The sequence below is a fragment of the Thunnus maccoyii genome, chromosome 1 (assembly GCF_910596095.1).
Source record: "Thunnus maccoyii chromosome 1, fThuMac1.1, whole genome shotgun sequence".
NCBI lineage: Eukaryota > Metazoa > Chordata > Actinopteri > Scombriformes > Scombridae > Thunnus > Thunnus maccoyii.
The window spans coordinates 29,588,806-29,602,266 of NC_056533.1; the positions used below are offsets into that span (position 1 = coordinate 29,588,806).

General features: G+C 39.4%; 1 protein-coding gene across 1 annotated transcript; it reads left to right on the forward strand.

Moving 5' to 3' along the window:
• Positions 1-3,436: 3,436 nt before the first annotated feature.
• On the forward strand, positions 3,437-8,273 carry fgf7 (fibroblast growth factor 7). Its single transcript, XM_042417018.1, has 3 exons — positions 3,437-3,847; positions 7,691-7,797; positions 7,974-8,273. The coding sequence occupies exons 1-3, from the start codon at positions 3,562-3,564 to the stop codon at positions 8,181-8,183; spliced, it is 603 nt and encodes a 200-aa protein (XP_042272952.1). The 5' UTR covers positions 3,437-3,561; the 3' UTR covers positions 8,184-8,273.
• The last annotated feature ends 5,188 nt before the right edge of the window (positions 8,274-13,461 follow it).

A 13,461-nucleotide genomic window follows, 5' to 3' on the forward strand; every position in this document is an offset into this window, starting at 1 on the left:
GACCTTTCCCCAAGAGGTTACTGATTGGAATGGTGAGAAATGCAGATACTTATTCTTCTACTTCCATCTTTCCATTCTACATTGCATACAAGACTTGGTCATGGTGGCAACAGGCTAGAGAAATAACCCCAGATGATATTCTCCTCAACCATGTCTTCCAGCTCTTCTTAGGGGATCCCGAGGTGTCCCCAAGCCAGTTAGGATATCTAATAATTCAAGCATGTTATGAGTCTGCACATAATTGGTCATACCAGAAATACCTCCACATGGAGGAATACTGATCAAATACCTACCTACCTACTGTCTCCTTTCAATGTGAAGGAGCAACAGTTCTACTCTGAGCTCCTATTAAATACCTCACCTCCTCGCTCTGGATGTCTGGCTCTTGGTGAACTGTTTGTGTGTGTGATCTTATTCTTTCATTTTCAGTTCATGGCCATACAGCAGGTGAAGGTCTGAATGTAGAGTAACAGTTATCACTACTGGTGGTAAAGGTAATTTGAGAGCTTTGCTGCTCAAATCCACATGCCAATCTCACACTCATTCTTACTTGTGAAGAAGATCTGAAGATATGTTAACTCCTTCATTTTATCAGTCACTCCATAGGGAATATCCCTGACCTCCATGCAAAAGGGCATCCTGTGACTGTGGTGCTTTTTAACTACCTTATTGACCCGAGCCAGAGAGCTAGACAAGGTTTCTCCTGACTCCTCCAGGTCTGTCAGGGCCCTCTCCAGGACACCATCCTGAGATTTCAGGTTGGCTGGATAAGTTGCTGTTTAGTGCTTAGACACATTTAAAAGTGAGAGCCTTCCACTTTGCAATACAGATGCATATTGGCCACCCTCAAGGAGAGTCTTCAACACAGCAGCACTCAGCTGTGGACTCTGTGTATCCCCAAATCCACCCCATGCCTTTTATCTTGGGCATCTCTGGAAAAGAACAAAGTTCAGCCTGTAACTAGGAGTTTGGTTCCTGAGGTGGCGCTGTGTGCTACAGTGAGGCCAACTATATCTAGTCGGTATTGCTCAACCTCCTGCATTGCTTCCACTTGCTCCTTCCCAGTCCTACAAGGACCTCACTTTTGTCTGTCACATGATTGGCATGGCACTATAACCCAACACAGATCCTTGCAGGAAGCGAGCCCACATGTAGACTCTGCATTGTTTTGAGAATGACCAGGCCCCACGAGCCCAGTCACTAAGGTCTCACTTTCAAGCTCCCCTCACAGGCCTGTCTACAGGAGGGGGCCCCACTTTCTCGACTCCAGACAAGGTCACTCATTCTGTTGAGGCCAATTCCTAGGAGTCTTTGAATCAGTCTTAGTCTGGCCCCTCTCCTGGGTGCAATTTGCCTTAGGGGACCCTACCAGGTGCTACCTGCCCCTGACAACACAGGTCCTAGGTCGCGCAAACCCCTCCATCATGAGAAGATGGCAATTCATGGATAGTGATTCTGTAAATTCAGCAGTCCACCTGTCTGGTAAAAGATTTTTTATCTAAGATTCAAAAATGTATCTCCTGTAAAGTATATATACAGTGTACTGTGGAATTATATTTCGAATCAAAATGATTATGAAAATTTATGGTATCACATTAATTTTAATGACTACCTGATGTGTTAAGTGGTGTTTCCCTGGCCCATGCAATACCAGGGTGTTAACTGTCTCCGAGGTGATAGAAGGGACAGATGAACAGGCCAGAGTGACACCTAATAGATCAGGTCTTTACGACCACCAGATGAGAAGGAGACCTGCTGCGGCCAGAAGTCCCCCTCTCTCAGGCCTGCAGCCCTGACCTCCCCAGGGAAGCGCGTCATTAGGGCCCATATAAACTTTTGAAGTTGTGAGTCCAAGGAAAGGCCAGGTATGTAAGGCAATAAATTGTGACTTTAAATACAAACACGAAAAGTGAAAGAGTGCGTGACCCCTGACACGGAGATGACTACTTCTGAGCAGTTATGTCTTCTGTTTTTCTCCACTTGGATGGATACCTGCCAGCCATAACTTATTGCTTCCCACTCTTACACTCAATATGAATGAGAACTGAGGGGCTTCTTTGAAGTTTTTTGTTTTTACTTGAGTCAATAAATCTGTACCAATGATTCAGTGCAGCTATAAACCACTAATTGATTGTGACATTTAAAATGATAGGGAAGAGATTCCTTAAAGCTTTGTCATTAGCGGAGATATCTTAACCACTTCACTTAAGTGAATGTGAGTCACTATGAGATCTGTAACACGCACAGCACAAACCTATTTAAGAGCAAGATGTTTCTTGGAAAAGGCAGACAGGTTGTAGTACGTTCTGCAAGAGTGAGTGCGCATGCAAATGTTAAAAGTATTTGGGAGTGCATACCAAAGAGAGCCTGCTATTCTGAGAGTTTATAGCTCCCTCTCATGTCCAGTGGGTGAGTGACAGTGAGAGGCAGGCAGAGGGTGTTTCTCCATTGCATCTCGGCCAGGGACAGCTGACTGGTTGGGATCTAATTGCTCTCAAGTGAGGTCAGCAGGAGGCATTTATCTGAGCAGAGTGCACAGCGACAGTGGAAGATGCGCAGAGTCAGCCTGCCAGAGTCAGGGAGACATCCATGGGAATTGACAGAAGCTCCCAGCTCTTGCTTAGCTTCACTGCATTATTGGGCTTGTTTTACAACTGAGACTACAACTTTAGAACTAACGAGTCTTCTAATTAAAACTTTTGCTGAAAGGGAACACATCTGTGACAACTCCTGTCATCACTCAGAGCACATGTAAGTCATTAAACTACTGATTTTTTTACAGTATAGATTTGTTTGTTTGAAAGTACATATGTATGCTGATACAGAGTAGATTACAGATCATAGACTAGTGAAGCAAACCAGCAGAACTGATGCAATATTTCACTGTTCTGGGTCCATGACAGGGAGACATATGCCTGTCAAAGTACACCACAGAAATTTTGATTTACTGCTAGGAAATGTACAATACAATATAGAGAATACCAGAAACTTTTCACAAGTTATTTGAAAATGTATGAGCTCTACTATAGAACTTGATGAATCCCAGTGATCATTGAAGGATTGTTTTTCTGTCTTTCTGTTTTAACAAAAATCTTTCAACTTGTAAATGTACTTGTGAGTATAATTATTTTTTCCAACATGAAATACCTCAAATCAAATAGGTCTACTTTTTTTTTTTCTTATAGTGACATCCTGCATAACATTTCTTGAAGTGGATTATGACGTCCCTTGTCGGACTATGGTCTCAAGATGATGGAGCAGTCAAGGCGCACCGTCACTGAGGACTGAAGAGAGACATCATCTCATAACACCGTCACCCCTCTTCCACTTCAGACCATTCTCCAGCCTCAACCAACCCTAACCAGCTTCAAACTGTCTCCTCTACAACCACCCTGTCTCAACATCTCACTAGGAATCCCTGCTGCAGAAACGGGGACCCGGAGGTCACAACACAAGGGTCACGAGTCAGGGTTTAGGGGGTCGCTGGGCTGAGGGATAGCGCACAGATCTCTTTTCACATTTCAGTATGTTGTTCATTGATCCCCACTGCATTGTATTATAATGCGCAAATGGATGCTGACATGGAACCTTCAAAATCTCTTCTCCGGACTGTATCTGCATGCAATCTTCCTGTTTGGCAGTGTGTGTGTGGTCTATAGTGACTGCACTCCAGAGCAACTTGCTGCCATCATGAACTGCTCTAAACACGAGCGCCACACCAGGAACTATGACTACATGGAGGGGGGAGATGTGCGCATCCGACAGCTGTTCAGCCGCACCCAGTGGTTCCTAACAATTGATGACTATGGCAACATCAATGGGACTCAAGATCCCACCAACTGCTACAGTAAGGATGGTTGTTTTTGTCTAATTATAACACCAGTGATTTACCATGAGCGCCTCTGTATTTATTAGTAATAACAAAAACACCACTGTTTTTCCAGATTTTATGCTCCATGTTTGAATTAACTCAAATGTAGGATTTAACTTTGTCTTAGTTTCAAGCGTCTCAACTCTTCCAGATGCAGAGTTTGGATGTGAGATCTTTCCACTGAGTCTTTGAGCCTTTGGCCTGTCAAACTGACAGGAGCACGTGGGAGGTGTTATTGTACAAAGTTCTCCTTAGCTTAATCACAGTGTTAATGGGTCATGTGTTTCAGTAGAGCAGCCAAAGTGACAGAGGTAAAATGAAGCAGGTGGGGGTTTTGGCCTGTTAAACCATAACAGCATCTAAACACAGTCTGTAATGAAGTAAACTGAGGGGGCTTGGAGACAGGCCTCTGTGACCTCAGACTCACACTGGCAGACTGACATTTGCTCAGCCTGATTTACTTTCCCACAAACACACAGTGCTGGGATAAGGTCTTGGGACAAAGAATTGGCATGAATATTAGGAACGGAAAAATGAATCATAACCACCTTCTGATGAATTTATGGTTAGCAACTGACATCTCACACAGAGCCTCCATACCGTGTCTGGTTAAACCACCATTTCCATGAAGTGTAAACCTCATCTCAAAGAATCAACCTCCATAATTTTCCTTATTATTAAATTTACTGTTACATATAATCAAATGAAATATTTGCCGAATAATGCATTCCGGTTAACAATGGCTCACTAATTTAATAAAGTAAATTGTCAAAGTTGTTTATTTAAAGCCAACATTTTTCAAGTGCATGTTTTTAGATACTACTGGAAATCTCTGTCATGGTGAGGATGTTTTAAGTAGTTATCATTTCCTCCTATCTGACAATGCGGCTGTGGCTGGAATGTTGGCATGACAGGGAAATGCCTCAAAGTGGATGGAAAAGATTCTTGTGCAACAATTGGCAATGAAAGACAGAAAAATTGATACACCCATATGTGGCTGACAATTGCACGCAAAAAGCACACAGAAATTTTAACCAATAATCCTGTGAAGAGACCAGCATGGTGCAGATATATATGTCATAAATCAGTGATTTGTACTTTTTGGCTGCAGTGAACAAGAAGTCCAGAAAAGCTGATTGTATAAAAGCTTCTTTACAAATAGAGAAAACAAAAACAAAAAGTAAGCAAGTAAGAAAGAAACCAAAATGAGAAACTTGGAGCAGCATTATTTTTGGCTTCTACATTCCATGTGTCTCTGCTACAAAAATATAGGCTTACTTCCAGTAAACTCATCACTTGCGCCACAAGACATCAAGTTTTTTTTCTAACTTAATTACATTTCAAAGAGTTGTGTAGATCAAGCAAAATCAAAACATACTTGTGTACCTATGATGTTAAGGAGATAAAATGTCTGAGGCTGATATTGGTCATCATAGAAAAAAAGAGTTGAGCTGTAACCATGCAATCATTCTAAAAGAAATCACGTGTGCACTCTGGTCAGGGATATTGCAACAGTTCCCGGTACAATTTTTTCTGAATGCGTAACCCTATCCACAAAAACAAACAAACCCATGGTACATATAAGATAACAGAGGGATTTACTTATTTACAAAATAGTAAATGTTTATGAATAACACATGTAAGTTTGAGTTTAAGTGAAAGATCATGGTATAGCATAATTTGAGTTTGACCAAAATGTAATAATAGAATAAAAGAATATAATAAAAGAACAGATAAACAACATCCAAGTTGGCAATCAACAAATTCTAAGCCACAGCATGACAAATGAAAAACAGGGAATTCCTAGACAGTAACTCATGAGCGTGTGTTGTGGTATTATTGAGCCTAGTTCAACTAAGTCACTCACATTGCCGCATAATAGACCTGGTATCAGGTGCAGCCAAATAAAAATAACTGGTTGTATCCTGTAGCTGCTGTTAAATTTACTATAATTTGGTAAAGTCATACTGAAAAATAGATCATCTGATAAATATTTGGAGCACTTTGTAGTTTCAGTGTCAATATGTAGTAGATTGGTTTGCGATTAAAGACAGAGTGAATAAAAGTTATTACAATTACATGTTTTCAAACATCACCTCTGTGTAATAACAAGGTATTTATTATGTAGCTGTCAAAATTAACTGCAAAGTTGCGCAAGAATGCTGAAGAATCACTTGAAGGATGTCTGCAACATCCCTACCGTTGAATGTAAACACTGGATTCAAAGTCTGTTCAGAGAAAGCAGAATTAGGGATTACCCACAAGTTAGTTTGCTTCGCCAGGGGCTTGGACCAGTGAGTGATGACAAATGTGTTCAAGCTGAGGATAGCCTGAGAGGCTAACCTTGTCAGAGCCAAAATGTTAACGATATGTGTGTGTGCATGTGTGTGTGGAAATGTGTTCCATCTTTCTACAGTAGACCAAACAATTGTAGCTGTTACATGTAATATTATGGGAACAGCACTTTCATGCTGTGAGATGCTATTCTTCAAAACTAATAAACACTGAAATCCCAGCGTGAGAGAAAAATACGCAGTTGTATTGACAGTTCGCACCAATATGATTGATTGATTGACTAAAAGGTTTGCAAATTATGATGTACTGTAGCTCTAATAGTGTTAATATAAACTTTAAGATCACCTACACCTCAAGTCACGATAAATAAAATCCAACAGGGCAATAGAAAAACAAGAGATAAATGAATATGAACACACAGTAAAATGGCAGTAATATTCAGTCAAATAGTGCAAGAAGAGCACAAACAACATTCCAAGATTGGGAGACTGCCATCTGTTTGTGATCTAGCAAACACTAAAATGAAGCATGCTCAATGTCTGTCTGAAAAACTTTAATATAGTTCTTCCCTTTTTTCCCTCTGCCTGTCAAAAGGAAGAGTTTCTGCAATATGTATACATTGACAGTAATGTCTGTATTCCCAAAAAACTGTCATCGGCACCACGTTGGGGTCTTGACATAGATATTTTTGTGTTAGTATGTTTTACTGTGACAGGTTTGGACTTCTGAGATATATTCTATTAGATTTAGCAGAACTGCAATAATGATTATTTAACTTTACAAGAGCAATACCCAATATGTATAAAAGTTTCGTTTTGATGGCTAGATGAGGTAAGGCAAGACAGATGCAGTAAAGCGGGAAGTTGGTTTAAAATACTCATGCCAAAGCTTTTTAGACTTGGCTAGTCCCGTGACATTTTTTAGTTCTTTACTGAGCCAAGTAGAACTTAACGGACCTGTGACTGCTGGACTAATAATCAGTGTATCTGTTGAGTTCAATGATTACGTAAAATTAATTCTTACTCAAGTCCAGCAAGATAAGTAACTAATGCCTTCATTTTCAAGGAAAGTGAAACAGTACATTGTAATCATTACTGCAAACATTGTTCATGTATTAATAATATTCTTCCATTTTTCTTTGGAAATTTATAAATATTGCTGATAGATAATCTGTATTTATATGTCCTTTCAAAATGGCACACTGTGGCCAGTTTTTTTTTTTTTTTTTTTTGAAATGTAGCGTGCAAAGCATGGAGGGAAGGTAGTTTTCTCAATCCCAGGGGAGTGAGCCCTAATCTGTCTCCCATATGTGTTATGGCATAGGTTGTGGTTTGTGTAATGGCCACCCAGGCCAGTTAACAAGGCTTGAATAAAGCCAGAGAGACCACAGACTGATTAACCACAGGAACTTCCATCCCGTCTGTTAATGAAGATGAATGTTGAGGGCATTGTGGAGTCTGGAGTGAAAGCTGAAAGATGTTGACAGTGTCTTATCTGTCCTGTAATATGTCTCATTTTCCTAAGGTATCCTGGAGATCAGGACAGTGTCTGAGGGGGGAATACTGGCTATCAAAGGCGTGAAGAGTCAGTATTATATCTCCATGAACAAGGCTGGACAGCTGCAAGGCAAGGTAATTCCTCACCGGGAAAAGTCACAGTGTTTTCAAATCATCCAAAATCAAGCAGAGAGAGAACAAGCTCCAAAAAACATCCATTTAAATAATCATAACCAGGGATTGTCTATGAAGATTCTGGCCACAGCAGATTGTTTTGTACTAATGCTGCAGTGTTTGTCTTATTGTTACAGAGAATCTACAATGATCACTGCAACTTCAAGGAGGTTTTCCTAGAAAACTACTTCAATGCTTACTCTTCTGCAAAGTGGACTAAAAAAGACATGTTCATAGCCCTATCTCAGAAGGGAAGGCCAATGCGAGGGAAGAAGACCAGGAGGGAGCATATAGCATCTCACTTCATCCCTATGAAATGCAGGGAGGAGGAGAGGAGGGTGGACTGAAAAAGCGAAGGATTGAAAAAGCGGAGGACTGAGTCGCGAATTGTGTATGATTTCAATCACATATTATTAACAGATACATGTAAACTCATTACCGACACCACGCTCCACTATTCTCAAGTTGTAGATTAGTTTTGTAGTTTTCCATAATATGTTGTCATTTTCATGAGAGAAAACAACAGATATCAGATCAGCACATTAAAATATTCCAAACATCTTATAAGATGTCGACACAAGAAAATACTGAATTATTTGAAATATCTTCAACTGTTACACAAACTGTAAAACCACTAAAGTCAACTCAATGTTATTGTTATTTTGAGTAAAATATTATATGTCCTTATAAAACAGTTACATAATTTCTTATAAAACAGTCAAATGTATTACACACAATCAGGACTGTATCCTTTTCCAAAGATGATCTACACCCAGCCAGATGAGGAGACCTGTGTGATCAACAGACAGGTCCAGAACGGAGATATTGTAGATGTGCTGAAGCAAGCTGGACTTGTCTTTTTTTACTGGTACAAGTGCTCAGAGTACACAAAACAGAGGCACAATAAATAAGATTACAACAGCATGTTTAATGAAATGTTATAGGATGATCTGTTTTGATCTGTCTGTCCGTCCTGCGTGGTAGACCAGACGCTGGTCAAATGCATTGTAGCTGCTCATCGACCCCCCTTCTTCATTATCAAGGTGTGATTTTGAAATGCTAAAATATTCTGCTGCTGCTGCTGCTGAAAAGATATCCAGATTAAAATACAAAGTGAACAACATGATAAAGCTGTGCGTTATCTGATCTCTTTCCATCCATCTATCCATTTTCTTAACCGTTTGTCCTCTAGAGGGTCGCGAGGAAGTTGGATCCAATCCCAGCTGATATTGGGCAGGACTCCAGTCAATCACAGGGCTAACATATAGTACAGAGACAACCATTCACACTCACATTCACATCTTCGGGCAATTTAGAGTCACCAATTAATTTATAATCTGCATGTTTTTGAAGGAGAACCCACGCAGGCACAGGGAAAACATGCAACAACCTCCACACAGAGAGGCACCAGCTGGGCCAGTGGACTCAAACCCAGAATCGTCTTGCTGTGAGGTGACAGTACTAACCACTGCACCACCGGTTAATAATCCTTTATGTATTAAAAGATCACTTTTTCCCTGTTAAGACATTCCCATATTTTACTAAAAGAAATGTAAGCAGCACATACCAGGAGGTCCATTTATTTTCCCACACCTAATCAGACACCCATCTTGTCTCAACAACTGACTCTCTCTTCATGATATCACTTCAATATCTCATATAGCATTACGGTACCTTATCATTCATGGTTGTAAATTATTTGTTTTATTTATATCAAACAGACGAGTTATAGATATGTGTCCCTTTTGCTTTACAATGTGTATTGTTTAATCTGAACATTTACTGTGCAACTGTTGAAGTAAAGTATTAAAAAAAGTTGCATTGATGAGTTTTTTGACCACTTGGAGGTATAAAACTCACTGCATGAAGCTTATCGAGTTCCTTACATTAACACACACCCATAAAAGGTCTCTTTTAGACTCTTTGACATGATAAATGCTCTACCTTTCTTCAACAGTACTTTGGACTGTCATAATTTGATTCCATGATGTACAACCTGCTTCTGTGAGTTTGTGCTCCACGCAGTTTTACATGAACCAGTTTTGTTTTGTCAGAAGACAACAGAGCTATAAAAAAAACTGCTGTGTTGATTCTTAGTGAAATTGGTGATATTAGCAACCATTTTATATTATAAGCCACCATTTGATTCAGTGTTAATGTAAAAATATTACTTAATGCAACTTCTGGAGGAAAATCTGTACATAAACACTTTTTTTATTCTCCACATATGAATCCCTGAAACTACAAAGCTGAGCAGTGAGTACGATGAAAATTCAACACTCCTTTGAGGAACATATTTTGCACTGTAGTCCACATAATAAATCAGATTTGAGAAATAAACATATTTTTACTATTTGCATGTCAACCATTTATATCAATAGTGACCTTGTTATTCAGTCACAATTGTTAAATATCTAATTTCGGGTCTACTTAAGGTGTCTTCAGTGTATAATAAAACAGTATTAAGATAAATTAAGTACAAAATGTATGATTTGTTATTTGCTGTGATTTTGATCTTAAAAAGAAAATGACTCTTTCAGGATTAATCCAAATCTAATATTTGAATGTCATTGAATGAAATTGATATAGAGTCATTCCGACTCTTAACTCTATAATTTGTAAAAACCTGCAGAGAAAACGCCTTACACATTAAGCAACTACAGCCTTTCAAACCTCGACATTACTGCAGTCCTCTGGAGATATTAAGCAGTCCATTTCCCAGCTTAGCTGATATAATGACAAGATAATCAAATCTGTTGATGTTGTCTTTAAGAAGATTGAATACACATTGGAAAGAAACATTTGGGAAAACTTTAGTGTCCTTGGACAATCCTAGACACATGATATACACGAATAAAATCACTCAATCTGATAAGAAAGGTTGAGATGTGGTAATACAACTCAGGATAAATCTATTCATTTATGATGGAAGATAAAAATATATCGACATGGTCAAATGTTACATTAATTCCCTCTGAGTTTATATTGTATAGAGTATAAGTGGAGTCTTGTCAGTGCAGCAAAATATCGCACACATATTGGCAGGGTTCCCACACCATATGTGCTCACATACAAACGCATGCGTGCAGGCACACACATGTGCATGCACACACCGACGGAGAGCACGAGCTTTACCTTTTGCCTGGGTTCACATCTGGCTTGGAGAACCCCTGTCAGATAAAGACAGTCAAATTGAGAGAGCAAACCCCTGAAATACGTTTGACCCAAACAACATCTGAGCAAGGTGAAGGCTTCTGCCAAGTCACGCAAAGTTAGTCTTAGCAGATAATTTGTAACATGCTCAAAATGTAAACACATTTCGGACTCAAGGCTGTGTATTCCCAGCAGGACAAGGAGAGGCTGAAGCCAACAAGAATGAGAAAGAACTGTCGTCGACGTGAAGCTGCAGACTTCCAAGAAAAGAGATGCAACACAGGCATGCCAGACACATAAATTATACTTACAAGGTGTTCCAAGACCTACAGATTTTGTTTAATAAAATGCTCCTGAAATCACAAATCATTTTTATACTATTTTTTTTTCTTTTTAACAAAAAGTGGGATTCCCGTGCACTTCTCTTGGTCTGTTGTGTGTTAGAGTTATCAAACAGTAAAATTACCAAACTGGCTGTACTCCTGCCAGTAATGACAAAGAGTTTCTTTATGGTCAAAAATATTGCCTTTTAATGCTGTCACTGAATGTATCTAAGTAGGTATTATTAACAATAGCTAATTACTTATCAGATGTACTCATAGCTTATGTCAAATGAGTATTTGTTATTATTAATTGGATCTAATTTCACAAAAGGTTACATCAGTGTAGAGCAGCATGATTGTTTACATGTTCGTACTTCTTCACTTCTTTTGCTCAAAAAAGCAGCTAAAGAGCTACTGAGTAGTCTGATGGACCTCTGGGGATAAATAATGACAATGATTTACTATTCATTGCAATGCTTTAGAACAGCAGTATTATATTTGCATTTGTGTGGAAGCATGAATGCAGAGAACCACATGTGTCCCATATTACAAACAACATGTGCAGACAAGGGCAAAGTCTACGGGGAGGGTTGAAGGAAGGCTGTTAACAACACTGTGGGGAAGGATGGAGTGAGACAAACAGAGAGGGGGAGGAAGAGAAAGTGAGGCAAGTGAAGATGAACAGGGAGGGAGGCTGGGGAGTCTCGTGCGATGTGGAGAGGTGGTCTTGGGGCAGCGGGAGAAAGGGGAGGCCCTGAGGAGGAGGGGGAGCACGCAGCTGAACTTGATACATTTCAAGGCCGTAAACCTTCATTTCCCCAGAGGAAATGTGCGGTTATGCAACCTAGGGAATTCTGTGTTTGCAGCCCTTAGCACGGAATACCCAGAACACCAGATCATTGTGAAAGAGAGTCCGGACCTCCTGCAAATCACCACAGTATCACACTTTTCCTGACAGTGAATTAAATCCACACACAGAGATAATAAGTTGTAATGAAAAGAGCATGTGTATAATCACCTAAAACATTTAAGACTTGAAAGACCGCTCAATTAGTCCGTGACTACAAAGTATACCATGAAATTGAGGTAAAAAAGAGAACTGGCACTGCTGGCGTACAATGGCTATTTTAACTATATTCAGAAACTATCTTGGACTACCAGCAAATAAAACATCTGTCTCAAATGTCCATCTACAACATTACAGAATAATAACAACGTGTGGTAGTGCTTGACGATACTGGATTGTGGGTGATGCCGAAACCAAATTTGACAGTTTAAACAAATCGGGCAGGAAGATATTGTAATTAATGAAAAACATAAAGAAAATAAACATTACTGATGAGGATCCCTTAAATTTGGTTATTAAAAAGTTGTGACCACAACATGTACAGAACAAGATTTTACAGCCAGCGCTCTCTAGTGGAAGAACTGGAGACAGAATCTCCTCAAACATATCTTATGTGTACTGCAATTTCTTGGCTAAATTTAAACATCCTAAAACTAATTTTACAAATAATAAACTTCACAATTTCAAACATGAACTTTCTAAATGCGCCTATGTTTATTGTTGCACACTGCAAGTCATTTCTTATTCGTATAGTTCCAGTCAAATGGTCTATAATTTCTCTCAAAGTTTTAAATATAACTTTAATCACCACTTGGTATTTCACTATATGGACATTAGAGATTGTTTCTGGTCCTTTCTGCACCACTGGAGATCAAATTTATTAAACCATAGAGTCAAATCTGCAGGTAGGGCCATACAGTTTAGAACAGATAAAGAGTATCTGCCTGCGGTTTGTGGTCAACACAGAAAAGCCATTCAAACAAACAGATTGATGCCCACAGACACCCTTACATGCTCAACCAAATGGATTTGTGATTTGAAAATGTCCTCAAACTCATCACGACTCTGATTTCTGTGTGTTAAACTTGTGCATGTATCCCACTTTCCGACATATTATTTGAGGAAAGTTTGTTTCGTAGCCTTTTCCATGAAGAATTATAAAGCCAGTGCATGTATATACCTACAGTAATGTGTTTATGTCTCAGTTTTCAATGCAATTTTAGGTCCGTAGAATTATGTCACCGCTTCAAAACTAGCTTGACAATAGCTTTCTCCCCTGAAACTGACACTGTCTTCAGCACG